Here is a 20,466-nt window from a genome sequence, read left to right as displayed (position 1 = left end):
TTCAGAACATTTATCAGGAGGCTCTACCAGTAACAGAAAGTTGTAAGAAGCAGTTGCTTTCTGCAGACTAACACTGCATCTGCAAAGGTGTTAAAAGTTTCAGTGTCAGGCTGTTAAGGGAGAGCTCCAGGATCTTGCTTTAACGGTGCCCTTCCACCTTCACTTACCACGCCAAGGTGATTTTTCAAGAGGTCTGAACTCCTAGGTGTCTTAGTGTGTGTCCCCTGGCCACGTACACCCGTTGCTTCAGTGAAGTATACAGGTGGCCTCTGGCTCTTCCACCAGAGCAAGAGCCCTTTGTAAATCAGTGGTATAGACAAGGCACTTTTGGGGCCTTAAATGATGCATTTTGCGTGAGAGGACTTCTGTTTCCTAACAGCAACATATTTTTTTTTTGTAGTGAAATTCCACTTCAAAGTACATTTTGCTCTTATTTGTCTGAAAGGGAAAAGAATTATTTTGGGAGTTTGCTGCCACCTCCTGACTAGAACAAGTATTGACAAGACTCCTATGAACACATCACATTTGCTTGGGCATAAAGTAATTCCTTTTTACTTTTGAAAATTTTAAGATTTGTGAGGTTCATTTAGCTCTGGATGACAGAAAGTGAACGTCTCATAAAACTGTTATAACGTAAAATATTCTCTTTGAAATTACATGCCTGCAAAGTGCTCAGAACATAGTAAACTTCACTGGCATTTTGCAGTGGAAAAAAGGCATTATATTTGGAAACATTTAATCTTTTCTAGTAACTAAATAAACTTGAAAAAACAGAAATTCTAATAAAAATCTTAAAGACCTTGTGGCATCAGTGTCCAGGTGGAGAACAGCAATCTAGTAAACTAAGCAGAAGACAGACAACCCAGGCCACTTTGGACATTTGGGTAACGAATTTGCCCTGTGTTAATGTATTTCATGGCTTTTGAGTGCACCTATTACTTACATGCCTTTTTTGGTAGCATTGTAGAATAACATTGTTTTTAAAAAATGAAAAAATCAAGAGCTGTGCATGTACACTCATTTTCTACTTCAAAAGTTTGGCACTGTGTTTAGACATAGACTCCAATGATTATATGATAAATCCTTTCTCACTGCCATCTTCTTCTGAGCTTCTAACTCAGATCCAAATAGGTGTGAAATAGTGGTAACCTGAAGCTTAAAGTGAATTTGAATGAAAGTGAGCTTGAAAGAAAATTGTAAGGTTTTATTTGACCAATATTTCAATCTCCCAAACCTGTATTGGAGGAAGAAAGCTTCAGGTCATTCAGCAATGTCATTTATTGTTTCCTTCTAGGGAACTGTTCTTGCAACGCTAACTGTATATGATGCAGACACCACACCTATTTATCCCCTTGAAAGCAGCAGAAAGAAATACACAGGAACCATTGTTACTGATGATCCCTGGATAAGTGAAACATTTCGGGTAGAGCACATCTTTGATGAAATCCACTTCAGCCCAAATGGCAGCCAAGTGAGGGGAACTCGACATGAATACAGTAAGGTCTCTTTCTTCAAATAAAGGAGAAGTTACTTGTTAATAATTGACCAATAAGCTCTCGAACCTTTCAAAGCGTATTGTAAATACTGAACCAAAGAAAGCTGAGTAATTTCATGTTAAGCAAATGCTGAGTTTTAAACATTTAGTGAAAAAATGGAGTTTGTGCATCTCTGGGATAAGGGAGCGTATGGATGATGTTGTGTATACTGATAAGCAAGAGGTTCTGATTGTAGGGTTCTCTGCATGGTAGGTAGAAGGGAAGAGGAATTTTCCAAACACTTTGAATGGCACAGAGCAGAACTCCATTAGGAGCATATTTCCATACTTAACTCACCTTCTGTTTTAAGTTTGGAATAACTTTGATATGTATAATTTTGATATGTATAATTCTGTTGAGATTGCAGTATCAAAATATACATTTGCAGATATTGTGGTTTGGTAATAGACTAATCTCTTCTTTGCAGAACTGGTACTGAATAAAAGTATTTCAGTCACAGAACATCGTTCCTTCCAGTTGGATGTCTTGGTGAATGACACAGAATTTCATGGCCCAGAAAGATCAGTGATGCTTCATTTCAATGTCTCCATCCTCCCTGTCAGCATTCAGTTTCCAAACATGACTTACCAGTTCCCAGTCAACAGAAATGCTGAACGCTTTGCACAAGTAAGAACTATGTTAATTATACTTTCACTTTCTATTAGAGACAGAGCTTAGTAGCTAGATCACTGGGGTGAGATGCTTTAAAGCTTTGGGTTTATCTCTTTTAAGCAGAATCAATGAAAAATGTGGTATCAATATGATACCACATTTGCTGGATGCAGTGGGTAGCAGGTAGACTTGACACTAGCTCTCCCATCACATAAAAACAGAGGAGGGGCCACACAAGGAAGTATTAAAAGAGAGAAATAACATGTATTACAGACAGGAGGACTTGCAGCCATGAGTGGCTTAGGCATAAATAACTGGAAAAATATCAAGGGTGAAAAAAGAAATTTATCCCAGGTATTGAAGTCCCAGCTCTACATATTCCAGTATGTTAATGGCTTTTCTCTAGATAATGGCTACTTAGTAATTAATGTGTTTCCTAATTTAACCCTCATTTTAGCTTAATCACCACTATTGCCATTGATAATGCCTTCCAGAAACAGTTTCTAACAGGTTGACATTAATCAGGTGAAAATTACAATGTAATTCCTATGGAACATGTACATTAATAAGGAACCAGTTCAATGTAATTTATGTTATGAAAGTGAATATTAAAAACATCAGTGATGAGCCATTTTGGGAGAGCTGTTGGAAAATATACTTCATAACTAAATAAAGCTATAAAACTGCCACTGTATTTGTAGCAGAGAGGAGGACTGAGAGTAAAATATGATCATCCAAATTGCAGAGAAAACCAATTCATTGGAAGAATTATAAGGAAGAATTCAGATTGCATGTTCTTATCTCCAATCTGATAAAATGCACTATGGCTTGATAGTTCTTCAAAGTATGGAACAGGTCTTGGAAGTATATTCTAGTTACAGAATGCAAAATTTAAAAAAAGCAACCCACCAGTTAACATTTAAAGCTTCTGGTTTTACATGTTGTTAGGACAGTCAAACATCTGAAAGGGAATTTTAGGGTGTCTGGTAACAATGATGCTTCCCACAAACTGTGCCGTGTCCCTGGGTGGCAGTAGTAGCAGGGAAGACTGTTCCAGTCAAGAACAACTCCAGGTTGGTGGAGGAGATGTTTCTTTGTGCTGCCTAAACACATATCCACAAAGAGATTTTGTTCTGATTCGCAACAAGCAAAGTGTAAAACTCATCCTGGCTTTGGAAACGATGTTCTCAATCAGTTGAAGTGACATCCACTTACTTCCAAGACTGGGTTTGAATTTACAGTGTGCTCAGCTTGGAGCACAAGTCAATGTAAGCAGCTTAGTCCCCAGCACTTCACATTATTAAAGTCGTCTGCATAATTAGCTGTGATGTGCCAGAGAAACCAAGGAAAAGTACTGGACCAAATCAATATGAAGGCTGAAGTGTCTCTTGCCCTAAGGAAAACACAAGAGCGTGAAGAAATGATAAAGAGCTGGGCTGATGCCATTTGTCTATTTGAACAGCTAAATGAATTGAATAACAGAAGCATGGCCTGATGGTACAGGCTTGCCCAGTGGCATTAACTTACCAAAAGACTTAAAGCCCTATTGATATTTACTGAGGCAAATGATGAATAACGTTGGCTGAGATTTTTAGAGAGGTTATATGTCCAAATGTCCCTCAAATTCAGTGAAGAGGAACATTATCATTATCCAGACTTTATTAAACTCTGGAGCTCAAAAGATGGATTTTTCTGTTCCTATTTCTGATAATGGTATTTCTGTGTTAACTATTGAGAGTCTTGCAAAATGCACCTTTGTAGGTCCCTCCTCTGTATGTTGGTGTTAATCCTTACCAGGCTATTTTTCACCTCCTCATGAGAAAGAGGATCTGGCTGCTTCTGCCTCCTTCCCCTGGGGCTGTGCTATGCTGCATCTGGGAGCTGTGCTGACTCCAGAACCTACAGTGCAGAGCAAAGTAGCAAGCTTGAGCTTTCCCTAGTGGAATCGGGCAAAAAGAGGAAGGCTGTCTTTCTAGTAGAAATTTTTTGAGGGGGGGCATTTTTAGCTTCTCCTCAAATTATATGGAGAAAGCCAAACTGTCTCATGCTGTATTCTAAGGATAATCTGCTCTTCAGGGACCCTGAATTTATGGGGTCAACTCCATCCCCTTTGAAGGAAATTTCAGTTGATCAAAAAAGTGCCTGGAAGAAGCAGTTATGAGAAAGCAGGCAGAAAGGTTAATGCAATGGAACATCATTATGTTCTGCCACTGCCCCAAAGAAACAGCATCTAAGCAGCTGCAAAACACTGACAGTTATAATGCAGCACCAAAGATAAGATGACGTGGTTCTGGAAAGGACCTGTCTAGACCTTGTGTCTAGACAGAATTTATGAACAGATGAAGTCTTGTCTTTACTTATTTTCCTTCTTGCCAGTCCCAGCATGCTGTGGAGAGGAGATGGAGTGGAAGAAATGGCCTAGCTTCTGGTTGCTTTAATAGTCTTTGTACTTTATACTGCCACCATAAAAATCCAAGAAAAGAGGTGCTAAATGACCAGTCAGTGATGTAAATGGGAATAAGTTAGATGAATTGGGACTATCCTATGACAAAGTCTGCTTCTAGGACTGCAAAAGCTCTTCTCTTACTTTAAATAGTCCAAGTTCATAGGAAAAGGTTTTACTACAAAACCTTTTTTTTTTTTTTACATTCTTTAATAAGAATGCTTAAATACAGATATGCTTTTACCAGCAGTGGTGTTACTTGAAAACACATCTTAACTGCATCATTTTTAAAGAATCCATCACCAAGTTCCCTTCAACAACACCCCATCCTTCACATTGTGGTTTTCCCTGCAAGGAAAGCCAATGCCTCTGGGCCTGATCCGAATCCCACTCTTGTAAATGGAAAAACCAAAGTGAGCATTGGATCAGTTCCTATAGGAGTTGGACAGGAGACAGGGCTTTACATTCCTGTGCTTTTTAGATAAATTATTTCAGACTGAAGAGTGCTCTAGCATAGATGTTCTGGCAGGCAGAAGTTAAAATATGGCAAACCAACATATTTTCATTTTTAGATTATAATGTTTTAAAAATTGCATATGGGAAACAATGAGGTTCTTATTCCTTTTAAGGCTTTCAGAGAACTCTGCTGGCCAGAAGCTTTTTGACTATAATATTATGAAAATTATATATTATCAATTTCTATCTTATTTGAAAAGAGGCTGAGCTTTGTTCACGCTGAGCTCTTTGCTTTCTCAAGCAAGACCAATGTCCTTCTCACTGATCTTCTGGGGCAGAGCAGGGACTGAACTCAGAGTTTCCCAAATTACAGGGTCTTCACTGAACACTACTGACCATCAGTGAATATTGCTGAATCTCTAGGTCAAGGCTTTTTGCATTTCCACTGCTGCCCTGAAGATGCTTTGCCTCTCATTTTTACTAAGAATAAATCATATCTGAAGCATTCATGTACTGCATTGGTAGTAAAATATCAAATCTGTAAACACAAGATAAATGCTGAACTCTGCAAGGTATACTATGCTCAATTTTCTTTCAGGTATTTTTGGGAAGCACAGAATATTTTTGATGTATAGTTTTGTTTCTGTTGTCTGTGATTTCTTTGTTGGTCTTTGAGCCTAGATAGGAAAAATCTGCATTGAAAACTGTATGAAATTCCGTGGTGTGAACATCACCTACAAGTTACTATCCCCCAATGGAAGCTGCTATCCTGTCAGCATACTTCAAGGTCGAGAAGACAAATATGGAAGCCTTTATGTGAATGATTCCTCTGTGCTGCACAGACCCGAATGCAAGGAAATACAATACACTATTCAAGCTACAGACAAGCAGAGCAGGAAACATACTAAAACCTTTCTCACTATTGTATTGGAAGGAACTTGTAAGTGCCTGAGTCATTTAGAACTATTTACTTATTTACAAGTGTTACTGGTATTAGATGATGCTTTTGTAGGGTGATTTATAAACTGATGGCATTAGGAATGAAAATGAGTCTGAGCTACAAGATACAGATCGCAAAGTTTGCATTTTGAGTTCTAAATCAGACCTGCCTGTAGCAGATATTTGTTTAAACTAATGCACAGAAAGGTGGTGTATCCTATGCAATTTCTAATGTTCATGATGACATTTTATTTAGAAGAATCTGTTTTGCGTGTCTGTGTGACCTTTATTTTATTTTTCACATATTCCTACAGAAGAAAAAAAAAAAAAGTGTGAGAAATCACACACTCTGGCTTCAGTGTATTTATTCAATCATCTTTCTCTCCCCTTCTCTCCCCAACTTTTCCTTTTTTTAAAAAAATTTTTGCTTAACATTCAAGTAGCAATTTCACTGACTTCATTTCACTGAAAAGTTGATAAGAATGTTCTTCTATAACAGCCACAGCAGAGGACGATGACACTGGAAACATAATCATTTCTCTCCAAACCATGTCACACGTTATGCAAAACCTTACAATTCTTCCTGATAATTGCCTCTGTTCCCTTCTATCATATCAGAACTCCCATGCCAAGAGTGAATGTGTTGAGGAAGAAGAAACAAAAGCCTGCAGTGAACTTTTCTTTTTTGTAAGAACCTTGTGCTGTCTGAAACCACACATTTCTAGCTGGTGCTCTTTGGGCTACTACTGCATTAGCCCAAGTACTAAGTGTTTTGCCTTAATTAAAAGTTTTGTATGAAGCTATAAGTATTTATGATCTCCATTTTTCTGTTATCAGTATGTTAGCACATTTCTACAGTTATAGGCATTGACAGTGTGCTATCGAGCAAAGATAACCATGCATCATGATCTTGCTGTTTACCATTTACTTCACAGAAGGTAAACACCTGGAATGTAATTGTGATCTAAGTTTACAACCCAAGTGTTCAGTCTTTCCCTTCTTTCTCCATCTTTCTTTCTTTTCTATCTACCCCTAAGAATGGAGGTTTTTTTTCTGATTTGAGCTGACTTTCTTGTGTATTCATCTCCCTTGTCCTGAACTGACAGCAAATACTTTTCTCAACAGTTTTAAAAAAAGAAGAGGACTGCCCTGACTCTTGTGCTGTGAGTAAGCACCGTGCTGAATGTGAAGAGTGTGGTGGCCTGGGAGTCCTAACAGGAAGATGCCAGTGGAGACAGGGGAGTGGAAAAGGTACATTTCTGTTGTGAGAAATCAAGCTTCTGTTTAGTTGTAATTGTGCATTTGTTTTCAATAGATATAAACTGATTTATTCTGGTTGGACAACATGGTACAGTAAACTACACAAAAAACAGGGCTAAGAAAATTAATCATAATACTCAAATGAAACATGCACTAGGAAGGACAATGAGGTTAACCTGGAATGGTCATTCCTGATCCTGTCCCTGGTGATGATGAACACGATACATAAAACAACAGGTAGTTAACTGGGTTTGCAGCAGTGTAACTGGAACAGGTGACTTATGGCTTGCAAGATAATCTCTGTGACCATGAATTGAGTTTGGAACATACCAATGAGCCTCTGAGCAGGCAAGCCCCAGCAGACAGTAAGCACAGCAGCAATGTCTCTGTTGTCTCTGTTTTCTGTGATCTGATGGCTGACAGTACTCTTGACCCTACCAGAACAATGCTGCTGTGCCGATGCTTTACACCTTCAGACTGCATGAGTATCACAAATTCTCTTCGACTACTTGTAATTTTCATGTTCAAGTATGTGTGAAATTGTGTGGAGACATCCTTAGTTGTGAAAGCCACTCTTCAGTCTCAAAATGGTCAACTAGCCCTTTTTCAAGTAACTGTAACTGCAAATGATGTGCACAAAGGGCTGTCAAAAGCAGAAGACATGGTGAAAAATGTATTTCTCCAGTTGCTTTTAGCTGTTTGTTGTCTTGCCTGTTACTTTAACAGATTATATTTATATTCATAGATGTTTATTTTAAGAACTGAAGTAACCTGTGCTTTGGTGTGTCAGTGTGCACTGAGATGATGCAATAAGCTTTCCTTCAAAGTCTCATAGTATTGGTGCGGCTGTCTGTTTCTTTGTTTGCAGGGATCACCACAAACTATTCCACATGCACCCCAAGTATCAAGACTTGTCCGGATGGCATCTGTGATGTGATTGAGAGCAAAGATCCAGCTGTGTGCCCCCAAGACTGCACAAGTATGGAAAGTTCCACTTTCTTGATCCCAGATACCTTTACAAGCTGAACATATTTAGCATCTCTGCATTGTCATACCCACATTGGAATTATACAAGAGTTCTTTCTTAAGCCTTTAGACAAGCTTAAGATAGAAAGATAAGGTTTTCTCAGTAATTCTTATTCTGTTAAATCACAGATAGTGTTTTTCGCTATCTGCTGAAACAGGTACACTTTTTAGGCAAGTTAACGCCCTACTTCTAAACTTCAGCACAATATGATAGAAACCATGCCTATTTGAACTCCAATTTAAATAAGTAAGAAAAAACAAATTTAAAATAAACATGTTTATAGAGGATTATTTGGGGAAATGTACTTGGCCTTATTTGACAGGGGATCATCAAAATGATCCAATGTCTTACCTATTTGAAGATACAGACAGAGATTCATATGAACATCATTTATGAGGGAAGAATTGAAATGTATTTGGTTTCTCTTAAACACATCTTTCTACATTCCACTCATATACCTGCTTATACCTGCAAGTTCACAAATCACCCTGAAGATATAAGAAAAATAGTGTATTGCACTTGAGCGATTTCAGTCTTCTATGAGATGATAATTTTTAAGTGGAACTTTTTATCTATCAATATCTAATTCAGGAATAAAGACATAGTTGTTTCTTGAATAATATTCTTCTGGCTCAGACATTTTTTTGTATACTTGAAGTTTATATTTTAAAATGGAGTCTTAGAGGAATTAGCATTTTTTTACATGAATGAGGCATCTTTGTGTTTCATACATGCAAGAATGGGATTGTGTATTGTAAATGACTTCTATTGTAAAGATAATTATTTCACTAGAGTTCATAAAAACAATCCTTAAAGGGGCAGAAATGCTTGAAGTGAATGCAAGTAACTTCTCTAATCATCTGAAAAGAATTCTTTATTGGAAGTAACTGCAATCAGTTGTCATTCTAAAAGTGGAAATATTTGTGCCAGAGGCTGCAATGCTAAAACATGTAATGTGCAACATATGCAGCATCAGATGTTTTGCTCGACAGAAGCCTGAAAGAATAATGTCTTATTAGGTAATAGAAGCAGGCTAGTAAGACAAGCTTTCAGGATGTTATGTATGCCTTTTTAATGCCTGAGTTGGATAATTTTATACGTGATTTGATGCAATTCAGAACCTGGGCTGGTGCTCAAAAGCAGTATATTTACAGACAAAGAAATGAGTGTGTGTTGAGAGCTCAGAAGTGTAGGAGTATCGTTATATCAGCTTCTCCTGGCAGGGGACATTTCTTTAGGAATGGCAAGCAATAAATAGAAAGCTCCAGATGTGTTAAGATCAATAATATTTAAGTACAGAGAGTTACTAAAATACTTATTTTTCTGTTTCTTTGTGATGGTTATGTACTTGAGTCCCAAAACTGCTTTTTCACACTCACACTAGGAATAATACATTCAGGGGTACTCAGCTGAAACAACTGCTGCTGTGACTGTGGCTGTCAAATAGAGGCAACATAATTGCATTCTAAGCAAGAGACTTTCTTGTAGTAACTACTTCAAGGCTGGTTGCAGTGTGTGAATATGTCTAAACATAAATGTTCAGTAGATCAGTAAATGACTGATCTTTGTAAGTTCCTCTGAACTTGTCTTTGTGATAATGAAAAAAAAAAAAATAGTGCTTAGGCTTCTCCCCTGATTTGGACGTCTTTGTTTTCAGTGGTAGTCTTTGGTTTTGTCCAACAACCAGTGTTTTTACTTTCTGAATTTCTGGAGTTTTCTACATGGTGTGGGATAGGGCCACAGTTTTTCCTTTTTCCAGATGACCTTGAAGTAGGGAAAGCTCTCTCCCATCACAGGGCAATGGAAACGCCTGATGATTTAAAACAGGAGCATGTGAAACACCACAATTCAATATTGATAACTCTTGGAATTTCTCTACCAGGAATCCATTGGTAAAAAATACATTTTTGGGTCTCTGGAATGCATATAGGAAGCTCCATGTTTTCAATGTACACCTGCAGTGACAATATACTCCTTCTTTCCTTAGTGTGTAAAAACTCTTTGTCTTCAACCCTTGCTTGAGAACAGTTTAGATAGGACCTGTTCATCCCCTGCTTCCCCCTTCTTCCAGGTCCTCAAACATAGACAGATATAGGTAAATACATATGATTTTTTTGAGACTAATGGAAACTTTACTTCATCACCTCTTCACAATTCAAGAACTTGGCTGGTGGGAGGATAATCAAGAATTTTTGGGAACACTGATGCTTCTTCAAACAAGAAGTATCAGCTCAGAGAGCAGTAACTCAGCACAGCCTCTTCCAAAAATGAACCAACTGAGCTGCATACAATTCAGTAAGTGTGGCTTCTCTAGAAAGATGGACAAATTCTATTTTGCTTAAATACTCAGGTCCCCATTTCACTCCTTATAAAAAAGAATGTTTTCATTTATGTTGCCAAAAAATATTCTTTTCCTCAATTCATGTTACACATCCAAAGCACTGGAAAACAAACATTCACTCTACTGTCAACTTAGATGGGATGGAGGAAAATGAGTTGAAATAAAAAGAAGGCTGTGCTGAAAAAAACTTGTTCATCTTTTGAATCCCTTTATGGTTTAGGCAATTTTTCTGAAAGGCAGCTAAACTTGCAAAACTTGATTGGTTTCTGTCTATACAATGCTGTTTGTGATTAAAGGAAGTTTATAAATGAAAAATGTCACAACTCATGGTCATTTTCATAATATATGCAGAAAGAAGTTATTTATTTGGAAGCATAGTTGCAATTACTCTACATGAAGAACTATTGCTTAAAATCAAGAGTAGCTCTCTATCAGTTTCTGCACTTTTTTCCTAATGATAAACAGTGTATTTTTAGGTAATGAAAGATTCATTTTTTTATCAGTTACATTTGGCACTTACTCTTAGTGCTTTCACCAGACTATCCTGTGGCCTTTTACAGATGTGATTAAGTACTGTTATCTGCATTTAACAGTGGAACAAATAATATCTAGAACAGTATGCTGACTTTTCCAAGGTTAGAGGAAATGGGCATCAGAGACAGGAATGGAACTCAAGTCTGTAGACTGCTGGTCTGTACCACTGGACTGTACATCAACTCATGAGTAAAAAAATACCTAAGACAATGATGGAGAGAAACTAAAATAAGTAGACTAGAGAAGATATTTTAGGAAGAATTTTAAAATGTGAGGTGACCTCACTGATATGAAACTGTAACGCTTTATGAGGAAACTAAGTCAGGGCAGCCATGAGATGATCGTTTGAGATAGATGTTTGGCATATATAAGGTTTTAAGGGGTACATGAAATTAGGAAAGTGTCCCAACTATGCAATTCAAAGAGATCTATTATATTTTTATAACGGCTAATCAGGGCTAATGTTCAAGCAGTCCAAGGTCCCCTCATTTCTGGATCGCAAACATTTCAGAATTTAGAATTCCCCTAACTCTCAGAAATCACTTTATCTTTGCACTGTGCTGCTCTGTCAAATTTGAGATGCATACTAGGATAAACTAATGGAAAACTTTGAGCCTTGGTTTTTTTAACTACGTATGAGAGTCTTAGCTTGTGTCTGTATTTGATTAGGTGGAAACATTATTGGTGGTCATGGGAAAGGCATTGGAAATCTTGGAATTAAGTCGGGACATGGTATTTGTTACTGCTTCCCAAGACAGAACTGTTATTGTGAGAAAGATGATATCAAGGGTGAGTCTACACATTATCTTCTGTTCTCATATTAATCTTTTCCTCTGTTTGTATCTACCATTTGTGTGTATATATATATGTGTATATATATATATATATATACACAATGATCTAAACTTGTGGGCATGTTAACAAGCTGTTTGGACAGAGACTGCTAATATAAAATTAATTAAGAACTGGCACCTCAAAATTTCCAGAAGGGGTTGTTTCTAGCCATGGCTAAAGGTTCTTTTTTATCCTTTACTATGTGACAAACAGGTTGGTTGTCCTTTGATTTCCAGCAGCATTTGCATTTCTGTGAGACTCACCTGGTATTTGCAAAAACATCTAGGAGAATTAGAATAATGACTTCTATTACTTTCAAGTAATTCCAGCTTTCTAATAATTCCTGAAAATCTTGGCTTTGAAACGTCACAGATAGACAGCACTCATTGTGTTAGGAGGAGGAGATTACTTTTTTAATTGACCTTTGCTTCAACAGAAAAGCTCTGCAGTTTGAAACTGATGGGGATTAAATAATGTTCTTTTAAATAATTTTTATTATTTAAAGAAACTTAGTTTCCAAAGTAAGACACTAAAAGGGCTTCTGCAAAAGGAGAAGTAGTAAATGCGGATTAAAAAAAAATCCATATTACTTTAGAAGTAGTGGCAACATTAGGCAATGTTTTCAGAAATAATTATTTTGTTAAATACAAAGCAGAAATATTCTAAGTGTACCTATAATCTAAAAAGATGAAAAGAAACATTGTTTGATATCTAACAATTGATGTAATGAATTAAATTCACATTTGGAGAAGATTTTATTTGATGGGTTGAACAGCTCTAACATAAACGTCCACAAGCAAAATCCAGTCATAGGTCTTCAGAGAGGTAAGTGGTATCAGAAGATCAATATATGGTAAACTGGGTCTTAAAAAAGAGTCAGGAGTAGCCTATATCTGTAAAGATAAGGAACAGGGGGTCAAGCGAGCCATCTTTACATTTATACATGCAGTTAGACCAACAATTACCTGCTGATGTCCAAAAAAAAAAAAAATTGGTATGTGCAGTGGGCATATTTGCAAGTTCTCAAATTCCATTGAGAATTAGCTAAGTTTTCCTCTAGTTTTTAAATGATTTTGAGTTCTGGTTTTGTCACACCTGTGTGCGTTATATGCACTGCCAAATCAGAAGTAGGAGACAACAAAGCAAAGTTCTAAGAAGCTCTTCTCGGTCCACAGAGCAACTATGTGATGATGTGTGCAAGACTGTGATAGCAGGGGCAGTGCTGCTGTCCTTCATCATCTCCGTGCTGCTTTCTTCCTATTTCATCCATCGTTATCACAAGAATTCTCCAAAGCCACCTATTGCCTCTGCAGAAATGACATTCCGGCGCCCAGCCCAGTCCTACCCCATCAGTTATTCTTCCACTAATGTCCGCCGGCCTTCTTTAGATTCCATGGAGAACCAGGTGTCTGCAGACACCTTTAAAATACCAGTAAGCCTGATGTCATTTTGCATGCTCTTTTTTGATGTCTGTCTTGTTTCTAAAGAATGTTGTTTATGCATACAGAAAATGTTACAGAAATGCAATCTATTCATAGAAATGCCAGCTCAAATAACTAAATCAGAAATCATATGTACAGGCAAGAACTCAAGACACTTAATGGGGAATTGGATAAAGTATATAATTTATAAGGCCAGTATATTCTTCCACTTTTGTTACATTTTAATGTACTGTAACATCTTAGGTATAATCTGAGCTGATTTATTTTCTAAATGTAGCTCTGCATCTGACAGTAGTGTGGTTTTACTTTAACATTGTCCAGTTAAATACTAATAATCAGCAGGTTTGTAGTCTCTGTTATGAGCCATAGTACTGCAACAAGGGTAAGTTTAAGACAAAACTGCTGAAATCTGTTCCTGATTTCCGATATACAGACTGTAGGTGTCAGGTGGATTGGGACTTTTACCCCCATTTTAAGGATTTTTGCCTACTCATACTATCATACCTTTAACCTAGCTTCTTCTGTGTTGAATCACATACTACCCAGGATGGCTGCCTGCTGGAACATTTTCATGGACCAACATGGTAGAGAAACACTGTGACTTTATATGACATGTGGCAACATCAAATCTATTTGACTGTTCTATATTGAGGTCTTCACAGATCTCGTGTTCTTTTTGCTTTAATTTCTTGTCTGGTTTGTACATCTGTCATCATTTGGCAATCTTAGGGCCCAATAACACTAATTTCATAAGAGGATTGTTGTCTCTGATAAATTCTTAAGGAAAAGCCTTATTCCATGAGTAAAACTGATTTACTTCTCTGTGAAGTCCAAGGTCACATATTCAGTTATTCTGAAAGCAAGTATTTATCCTGTATCACTTCATTTTTCATTTGTACCCAATTTTCCAGACCTGTAAATATCATCCATTATCCATAGACTACATGTACAGCCTGTTTTGGAGGTGTTTTCAAGGTAACAGAAAAAACACTTGCAAAATACCTAGAGATTCAGAAGCTTTTATAGGACTACACTGATCTTGATAGAAAGAGCAACTAAATGTTGTACAGTAAAGTGTAGTTATTTCTGAAGAATAGTCTCCTATTGAATATTAATGCTTCTGGTGTAGCTAGCCACTCCTTTTCTTGTTTCAGCTCACAGGGTTCCTTTTCTCTCCTGCAGGAAGATCCAAAGTGGGAATTCCCTCGGAAGAACCTAGTTCTGGGCAAGACTCTGGGAGAAGGAGAATTTGGAAAGGTTGTCAAGGCAACAGCGTTCCGACTCAAGGGAAGGGCTGGTTATACCACTGTAGCGGTGAAAATGTTAAAAGGTACATTTCCATCTGGGTCTGAAATGACTTGAAAACTATTTGTTGTAAGGTCTTAATGGATTTTAAGAGAGACTAGGACTAAAGCAAAAGGTCAGCTAAAAACAACCAGTGTCACAGCTTCTATTTCTTCCAGCATTCTGTTATCTTCTAACGGATATTTGACTTTAGGAGCTAGCATCACATTGATCCAGATAAGTTATTCCCATAACTAATTCTAGTTCATGATGTGCAAGGGGCCTCTGTCTTAAGATAGCAAATGTATTTAATTATTTTTGGCATTCATGGAAATATTGCAAGGGTTTGTTAAACCTGTCTGATTTTTTTCCTCTACTCAGTTTTCTTTGACAGAGCTTTTTAAATAAAGCATGTTATAATCAGAGCAAGAGACAGAATAGATCTATTAAGTTACTTTTCCAATTGAGAATTCCATCTACTTTTATAGTTTCTGATCTGCTTTTCAATTACTAGGAGCTCTGCCAAACTGGCTTGAATAGCCCAGTGCTGTTTCTTGGTGTCTTTAATTTTCCTTAAGACTTTAAAGATGGGGAAAACAAAGTATGCCTAGATAATGTTAAGATGATAACATAAGACCTTGAGCTCAGCCATTCACTGCTGCTTATAACTAAAAACATGTCATTATAGGAAAATGTTATTACCATTTCTATTACATGCAAGTTGTTTTTTAAAAAACTGTATCTTCTGCTGCTTGAGAGCAAAGAAGCTGCATATTCCATCATTTTACCAAAGAAAGAAATGCATTATGAGATGCATGCCTGCACAGCAAGAGTTCAGTGGAGAATAGGTCATATGGAGGAGGTCTAGGAACTTTTTTCAGAAGTGAAGACTAGTTAACCATTACTTGTAATACTCAAAGAACAACTTGTATATCATTCTCAATAGAATAGTCAGCCATTATTTCATCTCATGTTTGTTTGTGCACTCAATATCACTGCTTTTTCTAGCACATTTTCATCAACAGCATGTGACTGAGTTAAGATTCCAAGACATAGTGGTAAAAATATTGCTTTTACTTGCAGATAATTTAACATTCAGCTTTCCCAAGTTATTGTGAAGGAAAGAATTGACAGAATTGATAATGTGATGGAGTAAGCCTTTATTTTAAGCACCTTATTTTAACCAATTGATCTGACATTTTACAGCAATACTTCAGGCTCTAATGAATCCCTTTTTAATGTAAATTACATTGCATATAGTCACCTGAAATTCCATTTTCCAACTTGATTGTGGAGAACATTTGTAATTCTGCAAATATTTACCTGTTGTTACCGGTTTAACTTTACTAGTTAACACATGACATCTCAAGTATAAGAAATATTGTATTAGTCCACAGTGGTCTTTATAATGCTGTCAGGAAGTATAAGGGACAGTTCTTTTGGATCAGGCCAATGTCACCCATTCTTTCCCTGTAACAGATGCAAAGGGGGTAATTTGTCCAAGTATTAGGGAATAAACTGCTTGATCTTTAAAAGGGAATGATATGTATACCAATATAGTAGAGTTTATAGTATAATGGATAAAGCCTCTTGCTTACTGCATAAAAGATACCTCTTCCCTGAGCTGTGCAGCTGTGCACAATGTGTGGTTAAGAACAGACCACGGTAGGACTCCCCCTACTTTGCCAAATGGAGTTATGTACTGGGGAGGGAACAAGGAGCAGTTAGTAATTAGCTGAGCCAAAATAGTTTTGGAGGTATGGATGGAGGTTTAAAGGAACAGAGATGTAATTTTTTCAGCTCATTATTACCACTTTTTTCATATGAATTACATCTGACCTCCTGCATGATAAAAATGTTCTCATTATAATGAAATTAAAGGGGAAACCACCCAATATGTAAACAGACATTATTTGCCATTTGTAAAAACAAGGGGCATCAGGTTTCAGAGCTAATTGTCTCCATTTGTGCACAATCAAAGTTAGTTTTTCCAGCAGACATGTACGTGGGGAACCTTGTTCCGTTCTTGCACTTGCTACACAGTTCCAGAGCCTGAAAAACAGGAATTTCTCACAGGCCTTGTTGATGTTCATTTTTGTTTAACATATATACATATTTTTTGTAGTCTCAATCAGTAGTGAGAGACCATCCAATATTGTATTCCCTAGTGTAGAAGTCTGAGTGGAAGTTCAGACTATAATATATCGCACATACAAACATATAGTACTGATACAAACATACAGTAGAACAGAATAAAAAATCATCATGCAGGGCAAAGTATTAGCACTCCTATTTTAAATGGATATGTGAATAAATCCTTTGGTGCTTACAGCCCATATGGAAGAACATACAGTATGGTACCAAAGAGCAGAAGCTGAGCTTGTTTGTTATTAGCCTTAAGTAAAGGTGACTACCTACTTGTCAACTGCCCAGTAATGACACTCTGTAGGAACTATCCAGGGAGGTTCTGTGTGTCAGAGAGATTAAGCATGAGGTAGAAAAAGGGTTATCTATGACCTATGGTGTCTGTATAACTAGCGATCTCCTTCAAGCCCCAGTGTGTTCAAAGAGGAAGTCAGTCAGAAGAATTCTGCAACCCAAAATGCTTGAAAGGCTAAGAAGGCTTCTAGGAGCTACTGTCATATGATTCTCACTGAAATTAGCAAAGTCTGTCAGTAAAACCAACCTGTACTGTACATTTCGCTTCTGAACTCTTAAACTGGATGTGTGCTACAAATGTAAAACAATAGGTTAGTGGATTTTTACTCCATCAGAAAATGTATTCAGGAGAAGAAGGGATATATCGTGGAAGTTAACTGAGTCTTTTTTTGTTTCATCAACATAAAATCTTGGCATTCCTATGCTTCTGAAGCTTCAGTTCCACTGATTCACCCTAAAAAGTTGCTTTAGAACACTAGAAAAGGTCTGTAATAATTTCATAGCATCTGCAAGACATTACAGACTCTGGTCCTGATTCTTGGCTGATCTACTCTTTCTTTATCAGGGAAGAGGGATGATTACAGCAGGTTACCAAGCCACAACAGCAGCTGTCCGTTAGTTCAGATGTGAATGACTGCAGGACAGTGGAGATGGGGAAATTCTCTCCTGTGGGGAAGTACGGAGTTTTCCGACGTCTCACTAATTCCAGGAGAAATGGTTGATCTCATACTTCAGACAGTACATAGAGAACTTTTGAGTACTGCTTTCCTAACCACAACTGTGTTTGGACACTTTCTGCAGAAAATGCTTCCCAGAGTGAGCTGCGAGATCTACTTTCAGAGTTCAACCTTTTGAAACAGGTGAACCATCCTCATGTCATCAAACTGTATGGAGCCTGCAGTCAAGATGGTAACTATTAGAAACTCATTATTAAGATGAAAATGTCAAGCAAGGAAATAAAGAGCAGTTCATTGATGGGTTTGGACCACTGTTTAATAATTGCTGAGCACCTTTTAAATTTGCTTCTGGCTGAAAAATGAGGGACATGTAAGAAAAGCAGTGTTTGAAGGGAAGGGGAAATGCTAATTCAGTTTAACTAAGCATTCTTCATGTGGTTTTCTTCAATACACCTTTTGATTCTGAAGCTTTTTTAACTTAAACCAATCTACTACCAATTCTCTTCCAATTAATATATATTTTCATATAATGTTGACGCTCAGTAAGTGTTTTCAAATATGGGTTCTATTTAAAGTTCAATGGAGTTTTTATTATTGTTATTATTCATATTAAAATGATTCTTTGAGGCCTGAGCCAGGGAGTGAGATCTCCCTTTTTTAAAACAAAACCAAAAAAATATCCAAACTATAAAAAGACAACAACAGATACTTTTGTTAAAATATAGCTGGATAGTTAGATTGATACTCAGTTTTCCTCCTCTGCCACAAAACTACTGTCTCTGTCTTGTGAAATAGCTGCTAAAAGGCACAGTCACTGAAAGGTATATTTCAAGGGGGAAAATTTTCAGACACATGTATTATAAACTGCCAGTGAAGAGTATTTTCATTGTTGTGCATCAGGAAATGATCTAAATAATTTCTTTCTGTTCATTTTAAATAAAGTTGCATAGCAATATCGTCTTCCTTTTGCATCTGTAATTATGCAGCCTAAAAACACAGTATGCATGTTGCAACCCTGGCCAAAGGCCTGCCTTCTTTGCCCACCCAGTTCTGTTGCAAGTGGCACTTTTAGTTGTAGACAGAGAATATAATTCAGGACTGAGTCATCTCTGAGTCTTAGTAAGGCAACAAACCAGAGGAGCAGGATTTTTTTTTTTCTTTTCAGTACAATATATTTTTGCATCCCAAAGGAAATTAATTGTTTCTGAGTCACAGGCTTTTAATAAATATCAAGTTAATTCATTAGCGTATGAGGTGGGAGGACTTTGATACAGCAGACAAATGTATCTAGCATTAAATGGGGAGGAGAAACTAATGGATTGAAATGTCAGAATACTTCTAAGTGCTCTGTAGAGGCACCTTAAACACAACACTGGAATTAGCAGATTATTTGTGAGCTCAGTATCACACACTACAGAAAATAATTTTGATTTTAATATTTTTAAAAAAGTTTTTCTGAGTTAGGCTGTTTTTACAGATCTGATTTGTGAGAAAGTTGCCTCTTTTTTAGTCTCAAATTATCTAGATGAGGGAATATAGGCAAGAGCCCGAATTCTGCTTTGATTTAGGCTGAAACTTACTCACTTTGCATAGAGGATGTAAGCTAAAAATATTATATGATTCCATGTCTGATTCAGTGCCTTTTACATAAAGTCCAGAGGTATCTGGAGCTGCTGACCGTTCAAAACAATGTGTTAATTAGAAGAGACTTTTTTTTTTTTAAAAAAAATGCTATCTATTGATTGTTCACTTATCAGTGTGTTTGTTTATTTTAGGTCCGCTGTATTTAATTGTGGAATATGCTAAATATGGCTCCTTGCGCAGTTTTCTCAGGGAAAGTCGAAAAGTAGGACCAAGCTATGTGGGTAGCGATGGCAACAGAAATTCAAGTTATTTGGATAACCCTGATGAAAGAGCCTTAACAATGGGAGATTTGATATCGTTTGCATGGCAGATATCACGAGGAATGCAGTACCTTGCAGAAATGAAGGTAGGGCAGTGTAATAGCCATCTGAGCATGTCCTTGTGATAAATGGACATGACAGTTGTTAGTTCATCCACAAGAAGCATAAACACTATTGTTGGTTTCTTCCAAAAGCTTGTTCATCGTGATTTAGCAGCCAGAAATGTATTGGTGGCAGAAGGACGCAAAATGAAGATTTCTGATTTTGGCCTTTCCCGTGATGTATATGAAGAAGATTCGTATGTCAAGAGGAGCAAGGTACAGTGCATATTAAAAACAGTAATGGAAATGATTACCTAATCAAGAGAATGAATTTATACTTGAGCACAGAAGAAAAAAAATAGTAGATATATTTTATTAACTTAAAATAATTCTCTATTTTAAAGAAATAAAAAAGAAACAAAATTATGAGCTTAATCAGTGGGGCAGTAATCTTTTCACAGAATCTTTTCACAGAATCATCTAGGTTGGAAAAGAAGATAATCTATCCAACTATTAACCTAACACTGACCGTTCCCAACTACACCATATCCCTCAGCGCTATGTCAACTCCACTCTTAAACACCTCCAGGGATGGGGACTCCACCACTGCCCTGGGCAGCCCATTCCAACACCTAGCATAATATACATACATGTGTAAAAGATGTATCACATTTAATTCACCACTGTCTCCTCCACCC

At 37.1% G+C, this 20,466-nt stretch overlaps 1 protein-coding gene across 2 annotated transcripts in view; it reads left to right on the top strand.

The window, feature by feature from the left end:
- Positions 1-20,466, top strand: part of RET (ret proto-oncogene) — an 87,312-nt gene that overhangs the window by 47,878 nt on the left and 18,968 nt on the right. For both annotated transcript variants that reach the window (XM_074907112.1, XM_074907113.1), the window contains exons 5-15: positions 1,295-1,496; positions 1,963-2,162; positions 5,728-5,986; positions 7,111-7,236; positions 8,114-8,224; positions 11,817-11,936; positions 13,157-13,413; positions 14,606-14,753; positions 17,948-18,055; positions 19,599-19,813; positions 19,922-20,044. In XM_074907112.1, the coding sequence (XP_074763213.1) occupies positions 1,295-1,496; positions 1,963-2,162; positions 5,728-5,986; positions 7,111-7,236; positions 8,114-8,224; positions 11,817-11,936; positions 13,157-13,413; positions 14,606-14,753; positions 17,948-18,055; positions 19,599-19,813; positions 19,922-20,044 (1,869 nt within the window). The remainder of the gene's footprint in view (positions 1-1,294; positions 1,497-1,962; positions 2,163-5,727; positions 5,987-7,110; positions 7,237-8,113; positions 8,225-11,816; positions 11,937-13,156; positions 13,414-14,605; positions 14,754-17,947; positions 18,056-19,598; positions 19,814-19,921; positions 20,045-20,466) is intronic.

Source organism: Athene noctua, chromosome 5, assembly GCF_965140245.1.
Source record: "Athene noctua chromosome 5, bAthNoc1.hap1.1, whole genome shotgun sequence".
Lineage (NCBI taxonomy): Eukaryota > Metazoa > Chordata > Aves > Strigiformes > Strigidae > Athene > Athene noctua.
This window is presented reverse-complemented; position numbering and strand designations above follow the sequence as displayed.